General features: G+C 53.0%; 1 protein-coding gene across 1 annotated transcript in view; it reads right to left on the minus strand.

Annotated features, from left to right (window-relative positions):
• Positions 1-4,283: 4,283 nt before the first annotated feature.
• Clip2 (CAP-Gly domain containing linker protein 2) overlaps positions 4,284-22,731 on the minus strand; it is a 58,083-nt gene continuing 39,635 nt past the window's right edge. The window contains exons 9-17 of the mRNA XM_055606035.1: positions 19,021-19,125; positions 16,865-17,800; positions 14,292-14,349; positions 12,763-12,846; positions 10,786-10,942; positions 8,595-8,754; positions 6,756-6,941; positions 6,528-6,590; positions 4,284-5,648 (exon numbers count right to left, since the gene is read on the minus strand). Of these exons, the coding sequence (XP_055462010.1) occupies positions 5,637-5,648; positions 6,528-6,590; positions 6,756-6,941; positions 8,595-8,754; positions 10,786-10,942; positions 12,763-12,846; positions 14,292-14,349; positions 16,865-17,800; positions 19,021-19,125 (1,761 nt within the window). The 3' untranslated portion in view covers positions 4,284-5,636. The remainder of the gene's footprint in view (positions 5,649-6,527; positions 6,591-6,755; positions 6,942-8,594; positions 8,755-10,785; positions 10,943-12,762; positions 12,847-14,291; positions 14,350-16,864; positions 17,801-19,020; positions 19,126-22,731) is intronic.

Raw genomic sequence — 22,731 nt, forward strand, 5'->3', positions numbered from 1 at the left:
GGATAGAGAGGCCACGCATCCAGAAGCTGCTCGGCCCATGAGGCTGAAGTCCGTGGCCCTCAGTGCATGCTGGAATGCACGGAAAAAGGCTCTCATGCCAGGGAAGAAATGGACTAGCTAGCAAGACACGAGCAAACAAGAGCAAAAACTTCCTTCTTCCCGGTTCTTAGGCTTGGAGCAGAAGGCGCGGTGCAGACTAAAGGCGAGTCTCTCCGAAACTCAAAGGATCTGGATTAAAGGCAGGTCTTCCTGCTTCAAGACCCAGATTAAAGGTGTGTCTCTCCCTACTTTAAATTAAGCAAAAATCCCTTACAGGTGTACTCTACGTTTTTGGGTTTTAGTTAATTCCAAGTGTCGTCAAGTTGACAACCAAGAAGAGCATCACAGTAGACATATCTAGTGTGTGTGTGAATAGATACATGTGTGCATTACTGATATTTATATCATGGGTGTGGCACCGTGTGCGTGACCGTACGTGCAGGCATCAATATGTACACGTGTGTGAGTATCTGGTGCACGTGTGTGGATAATGACGAGTGTATGAGTTCACCTAAATGTAGCAGTGGCTGTCCACATGTCTATGCAGGGCTGTGTGTGTCCCATGAGTGTGTGAGGCATGTGCTTACATGAAGAGGCTTCTCTGAGGGCTAAGGTTTGAGGTGGAAACTGGACCAGGCCAGAGGAGAGGTCATGGTACCGAGGGAGGTCAGGAGAGGGCGAAGGGCTTACCTGATGTACTTTCTGTTGTAATCAACACTGACCAAAATCAAACTGGGGAGGAAAGAGTTCATTTGGCTTCCGGGCTGCTGGGGCAGGAGCTCAAGGCTGGAACTGAACCAGGGGCCTGGAGGGACGCTGCTGCTTATGGGTCTGCTTCCCCTGGCTTGCTCAGTTATTTTTCTTCTATAGATCCACCTGCCTGGGAATGCTACCGCCCACGGTGGGCTGGGCCCTCGGCGGGCAGGCGTGTGGACCCAGTGAGGAACAAAGGGAGATGTGCGTGGCATGCTGACCAGTCTGGGAAACCCAGTGCACAGTGGTCCCAGTGGGGCAGAAGGAAGGGCAGCTGCTAGGGAAGGGCTCTGAGGACAGCAAGCCCTTCCCTCTGCCAGAAAGGACAGAAAACCCTGCCCAGGGTTCCAGGGAGGAGCCAGAACTATGACGCTTCCTCCCTTCAGCAAGGACCCCAACAAGGACAGTCTGAGTCCCTCTCAGTGGCAGGAAAGTGTAGGAAGGGGGAATCTGAGCCCAGGGGGCACCAAATGCTACCTGAAGGGGTCCTCTCTAGCTGGCTTCTGCTGCTAGGATGGATGGGTGGACAGAGGATGCCCACAGAGGTCGGAACGAAGCCTGGTGGCTCCCTCCTGAGGACAGGCAACTCTAGGGCCAGGAGGGAGAAACCTGCTGTCCCTTTCCAGTGCTGGCTTGCCAGTTGGGTCCAATGCCTTCTGAGTGCCGTGGGGATGATTAGGAGTGCAAGAGCCGAGGGAGACCCCTTGTGGTCACTTCTGTGCATGACAGGCAAGGCTTCTAAATTTTGAGTATGTATGTACCTTACATGTATCCTCCTCCTCCCCTTTTGCCCTCTTCACTTTCTCCTCCTCTTCCTTTCTCTCCTTCTCCTCTGCCTCTTCCCCTCCCTTTCTCCACCTTCTTCTTTCTCCTAACCTCTTCTACCCGTCCTCTTCCACATTCTCCCTCTCTTCCTCTTTTTCCCCATTCTCTCTTCCCCTTCCTTCTCTTCCTCTCCCTCCTTCATGCCGCCTAAGCTAAAGCTAAGACCAGGCTGTGGTCTGCTGTAGGTTACTCCACACTGGGTAAAACAGTGCTTTTCCAGGCTGTGTCTTACCAGGAGTCTCCATTGTCACCTCTGGGGAGGAGGAGGGTGGTGCCTGAAATGATCTGCAGACATCATCATCGTTCTAGCATCACCCATGCAGTACAGACAGACCAGCATGTGACTTAGAGTCCTGGGAGCAGAAAGCTGGGCTGTGTGTGTGTGTGTGTGTGCGTGTGTGTGTTTTGACACAGGGTTTCTTTGTGTAGCTTTGGCTGTCCTGGACTCACTTTGTAGACTGGGTTGGTCTTGAACTCACCAGAGATCCACCTGCCTCTGCTGCCCCAAGTGCTGGGATTACAGGCATGTGCCAGTGGGCCGTGGAACACACCTTTAGTTCCAGCACTCGGGAGGAGAAGGCAGGCGGAGCAAACCAGTGAGCAGCACTCCTCCACGGCCTCTGGTCCAGTGCCTGTGAATTCCAGGACAGCCTGGTCTACACAGGTAAGGTCCAGGACACACAAGGGATACACAGTGAGATCCTGTCTAAAAAAGCAATAATGAATGAATGATGAATGAATGGATGGATGGATGAATAGATGGATGGATGAATAAAAAAAATTAAAGATATTTTATATTTATACTTATAAATAAGGGTGCCACACTTCAGGATCAATCAAGACTCTAGGGGCATAGGGGTGCTTGGAATTATTTTCAGGAAAATATAGTGAGACACCAAGCCCTGCGATGGGGGTGGCTCCACAGCTTCCTGTCATCTGATACCCAGGGTGTGTGTGAAGGACCAGTATGTTGAACACTCCAGACTGGCCCCTCAGCTCAGGGGGCTTAGACCAGGGAAACACGGAATGCTGTAAGCCGGGCTTAGGAGGGGCATGGAAGACCGTAGCGCTGAGAGCTGTGGGCGGTGGACGTCGAGCTCTCGAGGTTTCAGAGGGAAACGTTAGCGGCTGCGCTAGAGAACTGTTCTTGGGATATTTTGGCAAAGACTGTTGGCTGCTTTTCGCCCTGTGAATCTGCTTGAGGCAACATTGAAGAGTTTGGGAATAACTCTGTTGTCAGGTTTCAGGAAGCCTAGGACCCCTGTCTGTGGTTATCGGTGGCCGCTCAGTGATCCAGAAAACAAGCCAGAAGACAGGTTTCTGTGTGCCAGGAACTTCCCTTAATCTGCTGGAGACCTCCCGTAACCTTCCCCCAGATGTCAGCTACCTCGCTGTGGGGGTGGGGGAGGCACCTAGTCCCTTGCCAATCCCAAAAACCTGTATCAGCTCAGATCCCCACCCTGCTGCCTGTCATACATCTGCTTGCTTTTCCGCCATCTTGCTCTTCTTTCTGCCCCACTCCACCCCCCCACCCCCCCACACAGATAGCCTTGGCAGTTTGTTGCCCAATAAATCTTTCTACCCCTGGAGAGGTCTAATTTGGTAGTTTTTCTGTGCCATCACCTATGTATAGGAAGTATGTAATTTGGTTTCACAGAGGGTCGAAATTAAGAGACTGCCTCAAAGTCTATTTTGAAGTTGGACCGAATTCACTTTGAATTATAATATGGCTACAAGCCTACGGGGGCTAGGGACTGAAATAGTGGTGGTTAAAACGTAAATGGCCCCCAGAAGTTGTTTGGGAAGGATTAGGAGGTGTGGCCTTGTTGGAGGCGGTGTCACTGGGGATGGGCTTTGAGGTTTCCAAGCCCATCTGTTCCCAGTGAGCTCACTGCTGTGCCTGTGGGCCAGATGTACTCTCTCAGCTACTCTTCCAACACCATGTCCGCCTGTCCACCCTCCAGCCGCCTGCCTGTCTGCCGCCATGCTCCACACCCTGGTCACAGACTGGTCCTCAGAAACCATAAGCCTCACTAACTGCTTTATTCTAGGAGTTTTTCTGGCCGGGGTGCTTCGTCCCAAGCAGAGAAGTGACTAGGACAGGACCTCCATGGAGAAGATGCCCCAGCAGATTGTCTATAGGTAAGTCTGTGGGGCATTGTTTTTTAAATTACTGATATGGGAGGACGGTGCCACCCCGGGGCAGGTAGTCGTGGTGTGTATAAGGCAGGCGGAGCAAACCAGTGAGCAGCACTCCTCCACGGCCTTTGGCCCAGCGCCTGCCCTGCCCTCTCAGCGAGGACAGTGATGTGGAACCGTCAGCTTAACAAGGCCCCCACCAGCCTGCGTTTGGCAATAGTGTTTTGTTACCGAAATAGAAACCTATGACCCCTACAGATTAAAAAAAGGCTTGTGTGTGCGTGTGCCTGGGCAAACATGCACACTGAGCTGCACGAACATACACGTGGGAGTCTGAGAACACACTCGGTGTCATCCCGGGGCTGAGGTGAATCTCCTTCAGACCCAGCCCCTCTAAAGCAGTCCCTCCGTCTCCACTCACCTTTCACCTCTCAGTGGAAATCAGCTGGCACTGAGAGCAAAGTCAGGACCCACTCCTGTCCCCAGGATGTCCGAGACAGAAGCAGGCAACAACAGAAGCCCTGCACCTCAGTCACAAGCTTTATTGTCCAAACATGGACTTGCCACACTTCCACAATTCCACTGGGGGGGGGGAGGGATGGCTGAGCCACAGCTGGGTGGCCACACCAGGTAGGCTGGGGGGCACTACAAAGGCCAGTGCTTGTGGGGAATGGCTTCTCGCACACCTACCAGGTGCAAGCCCACTCCAGGCTGGGGCTCAGCCCTGTCTGGTCTCCTGTGGGAGCCTTTGGCTGTTAATCCTAATCTAGGAGCTGCCCAGTTGTGCTGGGAAGAGCAGTACTTGGCTCTGCGGTTGGGCCGCTAAAGCATCAGTCCTAGGCTCTAGGCTGCTGTTGTTAAAGGCAAGTGCGGCCCAAAAGCCAACGGGAAGCAGGGGTTGGGCTGAAAGGGCTAATTCGACTCTTCCTCCCTAAGGGCAAGAGTGACCGCCACCTGCCAGCGCCTGGCAGTGCTCACAGAGGCCATCTGGGCCATCCTGAGGGACTTAACCACACTGTCCTGCCTGGGAAGACAGCAGCAGGGCCCCTCTGTGGGACGCTGGAGTCTTTGGAGTAACAGAGGCTCCCAGAAATAAAGGGAGCCAGGTTGATTTCCCTCACCCAGTTCAACACCATATGATGCTCTGTTTAAAGAGTTCCGTACCTGCTCTCGGATCCAAGCCCCAAGGGCAGGCCTAGCTCAAGGTCAAGATGGGGGCAAGGGTGGGTTTGCGCGCTCACCTAATACTGTAGCTGTCTGCTCAGTGCTTTCTGGAAGGCAGGTGGGAGGCGGGTACATAGAATAGCTTGGCGTCGAGGAATAAAGAGCCCGTCACCCCCAGATCTTCCCTGGCTAGAGAGGCCCAAGAGACCTTGTACCAATGTGTAAAAGAGGCTCGGCATGTGAAGCGAGGAACCCCCTCTCTGGTTTCTGAAGATTGAAGCCCTTCTCAGTGTGTGTATCTGTCCAAGCAGGGCCCCCCGCTTCATCCCTCAGGTGCCTGCAAGGGGACCTGGGGACATCAGAAGAAAGGGAGGCCAAGAAGTAACCAGCTGCCCAGACAAGCTTTAGGACAGCCTGCTATAGCCAAGAGAGGCCCAACTGGATTGCTTCAGCCTCTGCAAATTCGAGAAGCTCCCTGGGACAAGAGAGATTCTCCGGGGCCAGGCCCAGCCGTACTGCGCCCTGTGGAAGGCTGTGTCTACGGGAGCCTCCTGGGCCGGCAGGGGGTTCAGGTGGAACTTGTCCACGGCAGTGAGGCCAGTACAAACAGTCTCATCTCCAAGGGACAGCGCTGGCTCCTGCCTGAAGGTGGTGCTGCCGGGAAGCCTGGCAGGGCTCTGGTGTGAAGGGGGCCCGGTCCGTGATGTCCCTTGGGGTCAGTGTTTGTCCTAGAGAGAACAAGGACTCTGTCATCAGGAGTCTTGAAGGAGGAATGGGCAGAGGAGGGAGGGACAAGGGGGAAGAGAGCAGGTAGGACACAGCACGACTCAGAGCCCCGTGGCGGGAAAGCCTGAATTCCACGAGGAAACTGAAGCGTCTGTGGATGATGGAGCTGAAGAAATAAGAAGCGATCTGCAAGCCTCGGTTTCCACATCTGGGATGACCATGTTTCTTACAAGGTCGCCAGGGAAGCAAACCTTCATGTGGTCTAAATATGACCACATGGTGATATTTAGTTCCCAGAGTGGCCAGCAACTGTGCCACCCCAACCCTGCCCTCTTCAGTCCCACCTGGTCCTCAGCTCCATGGCTAGGCACAGCCTTCCGGATCTTTGCCCCTGCTCCTGGCCCTCATGGAGCAGCTGGAAGGCCAAGGGGCAAGCTGAGTTTGTTTTTAACTCCAGCCTGCCTGGGTCACACAGCTAGCCGGGGCAGGGGGTCTCCTAAGACCAGGAGCTAAGTCAGTCACGGGTGTTTGCAATCATGTGGGAGGAAGCTAGCGGAAGAGCTGGGAAACTGGGATACTGTGTCTCCCAAAACCAAGAGCTGTGGGCATGGCTCAGCAGCAGAGGACTTACCTAGAATCCCCTAGTGAGGGGCTAGGAGTGGAATCAATGCCCTGGGTTCCATTCCCAGAACCACAGGAAAAAACAGAACCCAACAAAGTAAAGTAGGACTGTTCCTGGATGGATTCACTAGTACTAGAATCTTCCCAAGCAAGCAACGCTATTGTTATAGGACAGATACACACAAAACATTCACCCTCGTTCCTCTGTATATCTTGAGACTCCCAGAGGGCTGGCTCGGGTAGCCTGCTGGCATGCTTACCTCCTGTTTGTGGGCCTTGTCTGGCTGGTGGATACCATTGGCAGAACCGGAATTGCTGATGGTCTGTGAGGGAATGAGGGATGGGGAGGGGAGGAGACACTGAGCAGGCAGCCAGGATGCAGTTCCACCTATAACCACAAGGTGGTGATCTTCCCATGGGGCCAGCCAGGCTCAGAACCAAGCCGTTTATAGACAGGTCTCCACGGACAGCCCTGGGCGTTCGCTCACCTGAATTCTATCTGAGCATCCCCTCAGGGCCTCCACCAGCCTCTCCACCTGCTGGGCCTGGTCCAGAGCATCTCGCAGGGTGTCCTCTGTGCTCACCAGCTGGTGCTGCAGCCTCAACAGCTCGGGGGCTGACCCGGGGTCGATGAGGGAGTAGCGTCTCTGCTCTGACAGGGACTTCTCCTTGTCCTGGAAGGGGGAAGGTGTGGGAATCCCTCTGTTCCAACTCAGAGTCAACTAACACCCAGTATTCCTCCTTTGCTTCCAAGTCCACATGACATTCCCCTGACCTGTGCCTGGCCCCTTACAGTATCTTTTCCTGCTGGGTGGTGGCGCACGCCTGTGAGCCCAGCACTCAGGGAGGCAGAGGCAGGCGGATCTCTGTGAGTTCGAGGCCAGCCTGGTCTACAAAGTGAGTCCAGGACAGCCAAGGCTACACAGAGAAACCCTGTCTCAAAAACAAAAACCAACCAACCAAACAAAAAAATCCAAACCCAAACCCAAAACCACCACCAGCAGAAAGAACAAGCGTCTTCCCCCTCCCTGCCATGATAGTCAGTGTCCACTCTGCCCTCCTGCCCAATTGTCCAAGGCGCACCTGCCAAGCCCAGCCTCCTCCTTCCCCTCAGCCCAGTCCGGGACTTCCGGCCAGGCTCTGAGCTTCTGTGCAAACCTCCCCGCAGCTCCAGCATCACTCTCTTCATGCGGCTCCCACCTTTTCACGCTGCTCTTCCCAAGCACATCGGCCCGGAGCCCCACATGTACAACTTGAATCCAACGCGGCTCTGGGAATGCCACCAGCCCAGGACCCTGTCTCCTCCTGTGCCACAGTGCCACACAGGAGGACGTGTGTGTGTGGCACTTCACCAGGCCAGACACAGGACTAGCATGCCGGCGGGGCAGCTAGGCCCAACAACTTCCATACCTAGAACCAGGTATGAAACCAGATGGAGCCTGTATGGCTAAAGAGCTCTTGGTTTTCCGATACAGGGTCTCACGCCGGCACGGAACTTGCTGTGTAGCTGAGGCTAACCCTGAGGGTCTGATCCCCAGACTTCTGCCTCCCCGGTGCTGGGATTACGGGCACAGGCCACTACATTTGGTTTTTATGTAGTGCTGGGAACAGCTTCCTGTCCTTTATTGTTCTCCCTTCCCTTCCAGGCTGTGGATTCCTCCAGCACAGCAAACCCTATACTCCAACGTGTGGGCGCCAAAAGGCTCCTTGGTCCACCCAATCTATATGGCAGACATGGCCAGAGTCTCGGGCTGTAAATGTCAACCAGAAAGGGAAGGGGGGTTCCAGCTCTGTCCCATTCTGTCAGTTCCGCCATCTGCCTCTGTTTCCCAATCCAATGGTAAGTCAGGTGCTTTCCTGACCTTGAACCTCTAGCCTCTCTGCTGACACAACCCTGTACGTCACTGAACAAGGAGCCCAGCCCCCTTGTTTCTGGTTGGATATCTCCCTGCACGGATTTTTTTTTTCCAGACAGTTTTTCTAAGTAGCCTTGGCTGTCTTGAAACTCTCTTTGTAGACCAGGCTGGTCTTGAACTCACAGAGATCTGCCTGCCTCTGCCTCCTGAGTGATAGGATTAAAGGCACCTGGCTCTTGCATGGAAATTTTTAACCTTCATACATGGCTGATTTTTGCCCTTCTGGCTCTGGAAAGACTGGACTCAGTCTGTTGATCCAGGGTCCAGGGGCTTCTCTGGCCCGCCACCTACTACCTGCTTGAGATGCTGTACTTTCAGCCCCCGTCCCGTGACTCTGGGAAGTCACGGGTCCCAGCCTGGCAGCAGGACAGCCCTAGCACCCCTCTCCTCCCCCAATTTGCCCCCACGTACCAGCCCAGTCAGCTTCTCCCGCAGGCCCCGGATGTCATCCTTCAGTTTCTGTTCCTTTATCCGCCATTCAGCCTTGTGAACCTCACGGCTCAGGTCTCTCTCGGGCCCTGGGGAGTGACGATTCGCTTCCAACAGCAACACCCTTAACTCATTCAGGCTCCTGGAGTGGGCAGACAGTCACAGAACCAGGACATCAGCGCCACACCTCACCCCATAATGTAGTATGAGCCACGTACCACCAGGGGGCAGAAGCCACAAGGCAATGTGGCAAGAGGCTGCCACACCCAAGCGGAACAGCATTCGGATGCTCAAGAGGACTCTTAGAGCTCTAGGCTGCTCTTAGAGCTTTCTTTGTTTGAAAGATTTATTTGTTTTGTTTTACATATAAGGGTGCTTGGTCTTCACGTATGTCTGTGCACCACATGCCTGCCTGGTGTCCCCAGAGGCTAGAAGGTCGGGTCGGAGCCCTTGGAACTGGAGGTATAGATATTTGTCAGCCACCATGTAGCTGCTGGGAATAAAACAGATCATCTGGAAGAGCAGACATCTCCCCAGACTCAGACTTCTTGTTTTGTTTCAAGACAGGGTTTCTCGGTGTAGCCTCAGCTGTCCTGGACTCGCTTTGTAGACCAGGCTGGCCTTGAACTCACAGAGATCTTTGCCTTTGCCTTCCTGAGTGTTGGGATTACAGCATGTGTCACTGTGCCCTTCAACTTCCCCCCCCTTTCCGTTCTGAGACAGGGTTCAGCCTGGGCTGGCCTCCAACTCTCTACGTGCTCCCTTGCATTCCTGATCCTCCCCTCCCAAGCTCCCCATTATGTCAGAAGGTATGCATGCCAGGCTGGCTCTCTACGGGCCGCATCTGTCAGCCTCGTGGAAATCTCTTGAATGCTGAGACCACACGCACAATTGTGGTGGGCTACCAGTCTGGATGTAGCATTAAATGAGAGAAGTTTTTCGGAGTCAGAGAGGCCAGGTGAGGGGGCTCTGCGGGTAAAGGCACTTGCCACTGAGTATGAGGACCTGAGTTCAATTCCTGGGGCCCGCATGGTAGAAGGAGCGCACTGACTCCTGCGAGTTGTCTTTGGCCTCCACACACGCTCTGAGGCATGCACAACCTCCCAGAGGCAGAGAACGTAGATAAACACATGAATAAAAAAATGAATAAATAAATCATTCGATTATTATTATTATTTTACAAACGAAATCAAACCACATCTGAAAAACATTTTGTTATTTATGTTAGATGAGTTGGGCATGGTAGCTCACCCCTATAGTCCTAACATGTGGGAAACTGAGGCAGGAAGGACTAGGGAGTTCAAGGCGAGCCTGGGGTACACAGACAGACCTTGTCTCTAGAAAACAAAAGTTGGAGCTGGAGAAATGGCTCAGTGTTAAGAGCACTGGCTGTTCTTTCAGGTCCTAGGTTTGATTCTCAGCTCCTATAAAGATGGTCACAACCATCTGTAACCCCAGTCCAGGGATCTGATTCTCCCTTCTGGCTTCCACAGGTACCTGCTTAGACCGGGGGGGGGAGGGGGCACCTTCAGGTGCACACACACAAAATCAGAAATAGAGAAATCTTTAAAAAGAAACACAAGGGGGCTGGAGAGATAGATGGCTCAGAGGTTAAGAACACTGGCTGTTCTACCAAAGGTCCTGAGTTCAATTCACAGCAACCACATGGTGGCTCCCAACCATCTATAGTGAGATCTGGTGCCCTCTTCTGGCATGCAGGTGTACATGCAGGCAGAACACTGTATATATAATAAATAAATAAATCTTTAAAAAAAAAAAAAAAGAAAGAAACACAAATGTTTCCTGAGTAAACCTAATTATTTTCCCAAGTGGAAAGATATCCCAAGACCACAATGTTAGGGGAACACTCCTCCTTCTCACATACGGACTCTGAGGGGCTAGAGAGATGGCTCAATACCTAGAACACTTATTGTTCTTGCAGCAGAGCCGGGTTCTGTTCCCAGAGTCCATGTGGTAGCTCACAACCATCTGTATCTCCAGTTCCCAGGGATATGATGTCCTGTTCTGACCTCTGTGAGCACCAGGTATACACTCAGGGGAAACACTCACATACATAAGGAATACATCAAAAAGATTAAATAATGTTGATGATGATAGTGACGAGAAGAGGAAGAGAAAGCGGAAGAAGGGGAGGAAGAGGAGAAAATCTCACCTCTCCTTCCGTAGCAACTCTTGGCTGATGTGGACCAGCTGGCCTGAGGCATCATGGGTCTTCCGAGACACCGTCTCCAGCTCTGCCTCTAGGCGTCTCTTTTCCTTCAGGAGAGAATCCATCTTCTTCTCTCCCGACTTGCACTTGTTCTCCAGGGCTGAGGGAAGCCACAGAAAAAGAAGAAAGTTCAAACACAGATGGGAACTGGTGGTGTGGTTCAGTGTGAAGAGTGCTGGCCCCAGCAAATCAGAGGCCCTAGGTTCGATTCCCAGCAGTGCCAAAACTGGAACAAGATCAAACAGGCCTGTGATCTAAGCACTTCAGAGGTGGAAGCAGGAGGATCAGGAACTCAAGGCCAGGTTTGGGACCAGCTGGGTCTCAGGAGACCCTGCCTTAAACACCAGACACGCTGGTCTGGCTAGGGTGGGAGATGATAGCAATGCTACCCTAAGAGACAGGCAGCGCCAAGCATTGTGCACAGGGGATCGAGGCTGAGGCAGGAGGATCATGAGTTCAAAGCTATAGTGGCTACATAGTGAGTTTCAAGCCAGCCTAGGCTACAGAGACACTGTTCCCAAACAAACAAACAAACAAACAACAACAAAACAGCATCAAGTCTGGGTGGGATGTTGCTCAGTTAGTGGAGGGCTTGCCTAGCATGCATGATGCCCTGGGTTCAGTCCCCAGCACACATAAACCAGGCCTGGAAGTGCACACCTGTCCCCTCAGCACTTGGGAGGCAGGAGGATTAGAAGTTCAAGGTCATCCTCAGCTTTGCTGGGAATTCAGGACCTGCTGTGGCTACATGAGACTGCCTCAAAAAAGAAAAAGGAAGAAAAAGAAAGAAAAAGGTAGTATCCTAGTTAGAATTGCTGTCACTGTCAGCTGGGTACGGCCTAGAACTGACTGAAAAGAGAATTGCAGTTGAGTTATTGTCCTTGTCAGGTTAGTCTGTGTTGTTCTGTGGGACTGTTCTGATTGTTCATTGATGTTAGCAGTCCTGGCACACTGTGGGTGGCACCATTCCCTAGGCAGGCGGTCCTGGGCTGTATAACAAAGCTCACTACACACCAGACAGCTACCAAGCCAGCAAGCAACCTTCCCTGTGGTTTCTGCCACAAGCTCCTGCTTGAGTCTCTGCCCTGACTTCCTTCAGTGATGGACTATGACCTGGAAGGGTAAGCCAAACAACTCTAACCAACAGCTTCAAAAGCAGACGAGCTCTATCAAGCCAGCATCCCTAGCTCTGTAGGGTGGGGGTTTACGGAAGATTCCGTGGATGTTGACACTGTTATCCAGACAAGGAAAGAGCTAAAGCTATGTCTTCACTTTGGCCTTGGGAGAGGCTAGAGCCCACTGACCTTTGTCAAGGCCTGTGAGGCCAGGCAAATGCAACCAGGACTGGAAGAAAGAGGGGAGAAGACCATCCCCTCGAATGGCAGTAGTGGTGGTGGCGGCTCCTGGAACAATGCCACCAGCACTCTGAATCAGTGAGCCCCAGTTACCAATTCCAGACTTCTGACCTTTCCCAGGCCCTGTCGGTATATTTTGCTTTTAGCTGTGGCCCAAGTTCTATATTCTACTTCTTTTGAGACATACTCCTACGTAGCCCAGGCTGGCCCCAGAATTTCAAGGAAGCTTTGCACTTCCTGATCCTCCTGCCTCTACCTCCTGAGTGCTGGGTGCAGCCTCATGCCAGACTTCCTGGGGTTCACAATACCTGCTGGGGATTTGGGGCTGCACAGACAAGGCCTGTGAGAAACTCAAGTCTTCAAGAAGGCCGTGAAGTAAACTTGGTGGGATCTAGAGGCATGATCTCAGTTGTCTCTGGGGACAAGACAGTGTTTACACACATCTGGTAGCTCAGTACAGCTCGGGCATAGGTGTAAAGCTGACAGCCAAGCTTAGCGAGACCTTCAGAACCAGAGTGGCAGCCCCTACCAACCCGACATCTGTCCCTACGGAGGAGAGACTTACCACTTACTTGGGCCCTGAGCATGTCCATCTGAGATGTCAAGGCTGCCACCTCTTTGTCCCTCTTGTTCAGCTTGTCCTGTAGGCCTAGGAGAGAAAAGGAAGACGGGGACCCATGAACACCCGAGGGCCAGTAGCATGGGCAAGGGGTGACCCCTCCTGGGGGATCCTAAAAGGGGTCCCACTCAGCCTCTAGCGCCAAAGACCTTTTCTCTCCTTCTGAGTCACCTGCCCAGACGTTGATCCAGTAGTGTACTGCTTAGGCAACGCTGACCTCCAGCTCTGCTTTCCTCAAGCAAAAGATAGAGGAACTATGAAATAAAGATGGTGGCCGCAGACACAGCAAGAGGACTTTGCGTTGGCTCGTTTCCCAGACCTGTCAGGAAGACGCTTCGCTTCGGAGCATACTGAAGGGTCTCCAGTTCATCAGTTTATCAACCATCTCTTTCACACAGCCCAGGCTGGCCTCAAATATTACATAGCTGGGGATAACCTGAACTCCTGACCTTCTTGATAACCCTGAACTCCACTTCCCACATGCTAGGACATGCACCACCATGTCTAGTTGTGTGTGGTGCTGGGATGGAAGCTGGGCCTTCATGCATGTTAGGCTAGTGCTCTAACTATACCTACTGTTCCTGAAATAGCATCTTGACATATAGCCCAGGCTAGACTTGATCTCATAAGCATCTTATCTCACATAGTTTTTTTCTGAGAAAGGGTCTTGATATGTAGCCCAGGCTATCCCTGAACTCATGGCAAGCTTGCCCTAGCTGTGCTAGTGCTGGGATTATAAGGGTGTGTGTGGCTGGTTCATAACTAATGCAGAGAGGCTTCTGCTTCTGAGAGCGACCTGTTACCACTTGGGGATCGACGAGATTGGCGATTTTAGCCTGCATCCTCTAGTTTCCCCTTTCTGTATAAGGGAAGGTGACTTTCAGTGGTTGCAGATGTGTGTGTGTGTGTGCAGGTGGGGGTCAGAGGGCAACCTGTAGATTTCCACTGTCACGTGCCACCCGGGGGTCAAATTCAACTGGCAGGCTCAGCAGCAAGTGTCTTTACTCAAAGAGCCACCTTGCTGGGCATGGGAAAGTTTGTTGCTGTTTGTTTTGAGATAGGGTTTCTCTGTGTAGCCATGGCTGTCCTGGAACCCTGCCTCTACTTGCCTCTGCCTCCTGAGAACTGGGATTAAAGGTGTACACCACCACTGCCAGGTGGGGAGGTTTTTTTCTTTTCCCCCAGAGACAGGGTTTCTCTGTGTAGTCTTGGCTGTCCCGGACCAGGCTGATCTTGAACTCACAGAGATCTGCCTCCTTCTCCCTCCGGAGTGCTGAGATTAAAGGTGTGTGCCACCACTGCCCGGCTTGGGGAGGTAGTTCTTGAGATCCTGAGACACCTGTTCCTTTGACTGCTCACAGCAGGTGATTCTCAATGAGTAGCTCATGACAGACGCTGTGACTTGGCTCCAAAGTGACTCCCAGCTATCCACAAAGGAGTCCACAAAGACTGGACTCCTACCCAAGGCTACTCACCCTCCACAGTCTCCTTCATCAGAATCTTCTCCTCAGATAGGTCACTGGACTGGATCACCTGTAAGGACAGTCCTGTAAGAGGAAACACCTGCCTCCCTACCCAGGCCAGTGTGCACCTGAACCTGGGAGCAGAGGGCCTGGGGATACAGGCACCCAGTACGCCAGCAGGGGGAGCAGACACACCTGCCCTCGAGCTTTGAGAAAAGGGAAGCCCGAGTTGGCTTCCAGCTGCCTTGCAGGATTCCCCTGCCACCCCTGAACTGCTATTTTGGGGAGTAAGGAGCAGAGGATGGAACTTCGGACCTTTTCCATATAGACAAGTGTTCTATAACTAAGCCACGCCTCCAGCCCCTCACTGGGGAATTCTAGGCAGGTGCTCTACCACTGAGCCACACCCTCAACCCTTAAAAAAATTTCATTTTCCCTATTGACTCATTAGAATAAATAAACTGGCTTTCAAGTCATTCTCTAACTCAGGAAGACTTCAAGATTGTGATTCTCCTACCTCAGCCTCCTTAGTAGCTACAATTACTAAGCCACCAGGTTTGGTTTGGCTATGTTCTTGGCTTAAAATGTTTATTATATTAAATCAGTGTCTTTTTGTTTTGTTTTTTATTGAGACAGGGCTTGGATGTAGCCTTAGATATCCTGGACTTGCTTTGTAAACTAGGCTGGCCTAGAACTCACAAAGATCCACCAGTCTATGCTTCCCAAGTGCTGGGATTACAGGCGTGTGCCCTGCCTGGCTGCCCTGGGAATCTTTTCCAATCATTTCCAGGGCACCGGTCTTGATGTTCCAATCATAAAACAAGCACTGAATGTACAGAGTGAAGCCTAGAGGGCCCATCTAGGCCTGGCTCCTCCAGGGACCTTCTTAACTGCTTTCTTCCCAAAACTTATCTAATAGTAAACTCACATACCAAAGAAGAAAACTGAAAAAGAAAAAAAATGAGAAGCTAGGGAGATGACCCACTTGTAAGTGCTTGCCTTGAGTCTGGGCCCCAGAACCCACATAAAAAAGCTGGGCACAATGGCGCACACTTGTAATCCAAGCACTGGGAAACAGACAGGCTGCTCCTTAGTCCTGATGGCCAAACAGCCACCCTAGCCTACAGGTGCTCCAGGTCTGTTGAACCGTGTAAAAACAAAGTAGATGGTATTCAGGGTTGACCTCTGACCTCTGCACATATGCACTTCACACACACATGTGCATGTGCAGGCATGTGAGCCCGCATGCGCATGTGTCAGCAAGGTGGACTATGGTAGCTTGAATCTGTAATCTTAGCACTTGACAAATAAAGACAAGATCATCAAGAATTTAGGGTTGTCCCTGGCTACAGGGTGAGTTTGAGGCCAGCCTGAGCTACACAGGACCCTACCTCTGACATAACGAAGAAGAAGAGAAAAACAAGTTTCTCCCTGGGAGAAAGGCAACTTTAGAAAAGGCAGGAAGGTGTGCTTTCACACAGACTTGGCGCTAAAGGCCACACGGCAGAGAGACACTGCATGGATTAGACAGTCAAGCCCTAGCTGGACCCCGGCAAGGTTGTTTTAAATGAGGTGTTGGGGTTTGGAGACACCGCTCAGCAGTTAAGAGTGTGTACTGTACTTGCAGAGGGTTTGAGTGCGATTCCCAGCAGCCAAGTCACAGGCTCACAGCCACTCAGACCTCTAGCCCTAGGGGACCTGAACCTCTGGCCTCCACGGCCATCGGTGCTCAGCATGTCCATACCATACATGGTTAAACATAAAACATCTTGAAATGCAGGCTCAGGAGATGTGCCGGTCAGAGCCAGTTAAAACATCCTTTCTAGGCCTGCTGGAATGGACATCGTTCTAATACTCCTTGATCCCCCTTTAAGGGCTGACGGGGCATGCTTTGCTGGAGCAAGGACAGTATAGCTGGCTAATTCTACACAAAATGGGTCATGATGGCTGTGGCCTTTCTAGGAAAGAAAGAGACATCTTTGGGTCTCTAGGGAAGTGTCTGATGAGACAAGGACCTTTCCTTGCCCTTCTTGTGGGTGGGGCCTGAGTACTGGCTACCAGAAGAGCAAAAAAAAAAAAAAAAAAAGGAGGCACTGGCATCCTGTTCAATAGACCATGTGTGTTTGTTCTGTCTGCCAGGGATGAAACCCAGGACATAGGTGAGGACCTATATGGAGCCAGCATTCTATCCCTAAGTCAGTCAGGCAAGTGCTCTGCCACTCAGCTACACCCTCCCCCATTAAAAAAAAAAAAAAAAAAAAGGGACAGAATCTCATTAAGTTGCGGAGGCTGGCTTTGAACTTGCCGTCCTCTGAGCCTCAGACTGCCAGTCTAAGATGATTGGGGTTCAGGGGGCTGGCTGCAACGGCTCTCAAAGCCTGTCTATGGAGGACCAAGCAGGTCCGCCCAGACCACATTGGTCCCTAGGATCACCATGGCTCTGATGGAGGAAGACCAAGGCTCCTCCTCTTGAGCCCCCTTTGGCTAGCTCCAGACACAAGAAAAATGGCCCCTCACTGGCACACAGAGGCCACACCCTCCCGCCCCTCCCCAGCCAGGCCCCACAGGAGCCCTGCGCAGCCTACATGGCCGTGCTGGGATGAGCACAGGGACTCGACCGCCTGCAGTCTGTTCTCAGCCACCAGAAGCTGTTCCCGAAGCCGCTCCGCCTCCTGCCTGCTCTGGACCTCCGCCCTCTGCAGCATCTCGTAATCCAGCAACTTCTTTTCAGCCAGCGAGATCTGCTCTTTGAGGAACTCTATGGCCTGCGCCTGGCCTCGGTACTCCACGTCCAGTCCTTCCAGCTCCTGGACGCGCAGCTGGGCGTCCCGACATTGGTCCTGGGCTTCCTGGAGCTGCAGCCGGTGCTGGCTGGCCTGCTCCTCCAGCTGCGCCCTCCAGTGCTGCTGCACCTCAGCCAACTCTTCCTGGGCCTCTTGCAGCTTCTGCCGCAGGCCCTCCTTCTCCTTCCCGTGCATGGCCGTCTCCAGGTCGTGCTTGGCCTGCAGGTTGCCTAACTCCAGCTGGTGCTCCATCTTGATGCCCTCCACCAGCGCCTTCAGCTCTCCGATCTCCTTCTGCTGAGCGCCAGGGCCGGAGTTCAGCGTGGCCTTCAGGTCCTCCAGGGACTTCTGGTGATCAGAGGCCAGTGAGTCCAGCTTGGATTTCCAGTTATCCATGAGTCCCATGTTCTCGCTGGTGGCCTGCTGGACCTTGGCCTTGAGGTCGGCCACCTCCTGGGCGTACTTCTCGTTGGCCGCCCGGAGCTTGTCCACCTCGGTCTGGTAGGTCTTTAGCATCTTCTCGTACTTGTCCTGGAGCAAGGTGCTGTCCCGCTGGTGCTCCCTGCTGGCCGACAGCAGCCGCTCTCGCAGCCTCAGGGTCTCGGCGGCCTCCGGGTGGTCTGGGGGCGGTGGGCTCGACTGGAGGAGACAGTGCTGCAGCTCTTCAATCTCACCTCTCCGCAGGCTCAGCTCCTCCTCCAGCTGCAGCACCCGAGATTTCTCGGCCACTGTGGTCAGCTGGTGGGAGAGAGAGGAGACCAGTCGGTGGCCAGGGATTACCGCAGGGGACATGCCAGCCATGATGGGGGCAACCTACCCCTACCTGGGTACCGGCTGTTCTCGGGGACCTTCCGTACCCCAAATAATGGGGTGAAGCAAATGTCCTCATTGCTTCGGTGGGTTAGGACAGGTCAGCGCACGACCGAGTTATTGCTCAGGGCTTTCTGGAAGCTAACGCTTCATGGGTATGGCATATCTCAGCAACCTCCCTGCCTCAGCCTCCCAGGTGCTGGGGTTACAGGTATGCATCCCTCTGCCCAGCTGGACAACCTTCTCCTGACTTGCAGTCTGTGGAGCTCTAGCTCCGGGGGCCTGTCTAGAGGGCACTAAACTATCTGGTGAGTTCCCTGCACATTCTGGCACACAAGTGCCTATAACCACCAGGCAATGGCCAGTGTGCACACAAACCTATCTGTCCCCAGATACCCACATGCCCTGCACAGTGCTACGGCCACCAAGCAGAAACCGGGCCCTGGCCTCAAGCCTCCAGATGTCTGCAGGGTGGTTTTCTTGATCGATGCTTGCGGCCAGGTTAGACTCCTCCCAGAAGTACACGTACAAAGGTGTGGAGGGGCCAACTAGACCTGGAGTTCGGGATACAGAACCACACCCTAGACCTGACTGGGTGTTCTCCCAAATAGAGCTTCTCAGGAACTCCCTAGCACACTGTAGGCCTAAGGCTAGACTCTGAGGCTGACACAGTCTCATCCTTTGAGGATATCCCAAGGCATTGTGAGCCCCAGGTCCTCCAGGCTGGCCCTCTGCCTCCACTTTTACAGCCTCTGGGCTGGGGCCCTCAGTCTACATTCCAGTCTGCCGACCCTCCTCAGCAGCGTGGACAAGGAAGCCATGTCCACCCAAGTGAGGGCAGACCACTCCCGGGAGGCTTCTGTGGCACTGGACAGGAGGGAGACACAGGAGAGGGTCTCACAGAGATGCCTCAGCCCAAGGAGCCGTGAACTTGGGAGCAATCCCAGAGGACCAAGACTCCCTTCCCTAAGAGCACTTGGGCATCGAAACCTCAACCTCCCCTCCCAGAGCGGGGACGGAAGGGAATCTAAAGAGCAAATAGTGAGAGCAGCCATTATGATGGCTGAGAAACTGATAAAAAAAGCAAAGGGGGCGGCACATGGAGGGGCCAAGGTGCTGGCTGGGTGGGTGGCAGTGGGCGTGTTTACCCTGTTATCCGCTAATTCTTTGAGCAGCCGCTCGGCCTGCGCCTTCTCCAGTAGCAGGCTCTGCTCCAGCTCACCAATGCGCGCATGCTCCAGCTGGGTCTGGGTCTGCTCCACCCAGGGAGGGGGGGCGGGGGGGACAGGGCAGACAAGGAAGGCAGGGGTGTGGGGAAGAGGGCACAAGGATCAGGAAGCCGGAGAAAGAAAGGGCGTGAGAAGGAAAAAGAGAAAGAGAGAGAGAGAAAGAGGAGGCGTCACCTTCGTTGAACAAGACTGTGAAAATAGATCAACTGAGCCAGAATTGCTTGGGGAAGAGAGAGGAGGTCTCAGAAGTGGGGTGCACGGTGGGGGCGCTGGGTGCCCTCCCCTCACTGTGGCTATGTTCAAGGCAGAGGGGGCTGTGGGAACCATCCCTTGCCAGCCTCTGGCAATGCAGCAATGGGTACTCCCAGTTTCTCTCCCTCCCCCCATAGGCTTTATTTATAGTAAAATCAATCCTATTTAGTCAGTTAGTGAGTGAGTGTGTGTGTACACACAGTGCACATGAGGGCAGTTAAAGGACAACTTGCAGGGGTCCAGTTGTCTCCTTCCCTGGATGCCGGGATCAAACTCCGACCTTCAGGTTTGGCAGCAAGCGCCTTTACCTGCTGAGCCATCTTGCCAGCCCTTCTCCCCCTCGCCCCTCCCCCCCCTTTTTTTTCTTTTTTCGGTCACTGTATAGTTCTGGCTGGCCTTTGAATGCTCTATACAGGCCCTGAGCTCACAAATTATCTGCACGTCTCTGCCTCCTGGGTGCTGGGACTCTTTTTCTTCTTTTGAAACAGGGTTTTACTCTAGAGCCAAGGCTGTCCTAACACTCACTGTGTACTCCAGTCTGACCTTTGAACCTGCAACCCAGACTCAGCCTACCGACTGCTGGGTTTGCAGGTCGGGATGCGCCTTCACTTCCAGCTTTAAGTTGTCTTAGGTACAGCATCCTGTACATAGGATGAATGAATGAAATGAATGATCCCAGGACCTCAGGACCCCCAGGCCTGCATTCAAGGGGAACAACCAACAGGACCAGGCTGCGAAGCCATTCTGACTGTTTAGTTTTCATGAGACAGGGGTTCACTATATTGCCAAGGCTGACCCCCACTTCCCAAGTATGAAGACCGTAGGGTGCCCAGCTTGGCCTGGAACTCAGTATGTAATCCAGGATGCCCTTGAAGCTGCGATCCTTCTGCCTCAGCCTCCCTAATGCGGGATGACAGGTATGTGCCACAATGCCTGGCTAGCTCAGCTCACACCAGCTCAGTCTCCTCTGGCAGGCCTCCTGGGTGGGACAGCCCTGCCTGGAGCCTGGCTCAGTCAACAGCCCTCCTCCGCAGCCTTCCCCAGATTCTGTAAGGGTTGCCTGGTCTCTGCAAGCACAAGGGCACTTTTGTCCCCTCTTTACAACACCCGTTTCTTTCGCAAACAAAGCACAACATTCTCCAAGTGGCACAGGGCTGACATTTGGAGGGCCCATGATGCATTTCTGCAAGTAGGGAAGGAGGCGGGGAGGACGTGTGTCCTGGGGTACTCCTGAAGACCAGACTGAAAGCCAGGCTTGTCTGGGGAGAGAGGGGAAGGTGCCGCTCACCCTGAGAGGAACACAGGTTAGAGCAATCTCACCTCCACCCCGAAACCCTGCAGCAAGTCCGCAGGGACCGGTGGGGAATACTCAGATGACAGCAAGACTTGGCCAGCCATGAAAGTGGAACCCAAGCACCCGACAATGGTCAGCAGAGGAAAAGCCAGAGGGAGGCCTTATGAGCAATGATGAGTTTAGTGATGAAGACAGTCGAGGATGGGGTGACCCAGCCCAAAGGGACCGAGTGTACTGTTTGGGACAGGTTCAGCTTTCAGCTCTGTGTGTGGGTGCCTGTGTGTTCATATGTACAAGGAGAACAGAGGTGGATGTCAATTTTTTTTTTTTTCAGAAGGGGGGCTATTTCAAGACAGGGTTTCTCTGTGTGGCTCTGGCTATCCTGGAACTCACTATATACTGGCCTTGAATTCAGAGAGAAAGAGAGAGAGACGTTTCTGCCTCTGCTTCCTGAGTATAGGATTAAAGGCATGCATCACTCTGGCAAATGTCAGGTCTTAATCACTCTGTTATCAGTGAGACCCTGTTTTCTGAGACAGGGTCTCACTGAACCTTCCAGGTCATCCAGCCATCTCAGCTATGAGGTTAGGCATGTGCCAGGCCCATTTTTTATTTGTTTGTTTTTTGAGACAGGGTTTCTCTGTGTAGCCCTGGCTATCCTGGAACTCACTCTATAGTCCAGGCTGGCCTCGAACTCAGATATCCGCCTGCCTCTTCCTCCCAAGTGCTGGGATTAAAGGCGTGTGCTGCCATGCTTGGTTGTCATGCCCATTTGTAATGAAAGTACTAGGGATGCAAACTCAGGCTGTGTATTGATAAGCCTCATCCTGGGTCCTCACTGGGGTGTCTACACAGGTGTTCAGCTGAGTCATGTCTCCAGGCACCACCCCCACAGTTTGGGTCTCTAGGTAAGCTATCTCCTGCTGAGTCACACCCCCAACCCTTGTTTTTGGCTGATAAAATCTTCTTTGGATTTATGTATTTTATGTGTGTGAGTGTGTTTTCTGCATGGATGTATAATGCCAGGTCTGCACAGTGCCCTTGGAGGCCAGAAGGCATCAGCTCCCCCAGAACTGGAGTTGCAGATGGTTGTGAGTCATCATGGATGCTGGGAACAGAGCTCAGGTCGTCTACAAGAACAGCAAGTGCTCTTAATAACTGAGTGCTCTCTCTGGTGCCAGTTTTGACTTTTTAAAAAAGATTTGCTTTTATCTCTGTGTGTGTGCGCGCACACGCGCGTGCAGGTGAGATGGAGGTCAAAAGGGGGTGCCCTAACCCGTGCCGCTGGAGATCCAGGAGGTTGTGAGCCATCTGAAAACTGAACCCCAGGTTCTCTGGAAGTGTAGTGTGTGCTCTTAGCCGCAGAGCCATCTTGATAGCCTCTTGGTTTGTCTTTGCAGATGAGTGGGGAAGAGGCAAGGCAGCCACAAGCTTGTAATCCTAGCACCTAGGGCAGAAGAATTCCGAGTTCGAAGGCTAGCCTGGGCAGTCTCAAAAAACCCAATCCAAATGAAATGTGTGTGTAGATAACTCAGGCTTTAGCTACGTTCACATTCTGGTTGCTCCAAATGTGGTTACAATGTAGTCTTTAGGATACAAAAATCAAAATAGGATGTGACAGTCTTTCTGGCTAAACTGGCACTGCTGGTCCTGTCCCCCTGCCTCAATGCCTGCCAGCTATTGGCAGGCCTGGGACCAATCCGCTCCTCTCCGGGGGATAACTTGAGTGGGAGCCTCTGGCAGCAGAGAGCAGATGTAAGAGACACCAACAGACAGGCGGCAGACAGGCAGGCTGATCTGGACTCACCAAGGGTCCACCCCGGCCCCAGCTCCTTGAGCGGCTGGCCTTGGGAGGTCTGCATTTCCCCGCACTCACTCTTGCCTAAGCCTCTGTTGATGGGAGCAGGTGGAGGGGGCTCAGTTCTGGCAGCCCCCTCCCCCACAAGCCCACCCATCTGTCCCCTGCACGGGGACTGCTGTTCTTCAGATAAGCCAGCCAGACAGACTAACCACCTGTCCTGTCCCTTTGGCTGAAAACACACACACACACACACACACACACACACACACACACACACACACAC

Source organism: Psammomys obesus, unplaced genomic scaffold (genome assembly GCF_907164565.1).
Source record: "Psammomys obesus unplaced genomic scaffold, mPsaObe1.curated_primary_1811, whole genome shotgun sequence".
Lineage (NCBI taxonomy): Eukaryota > Metazoa > Chordata > Mammalia > Rodentia > Muridae > Psammomys > Psammomys obesus.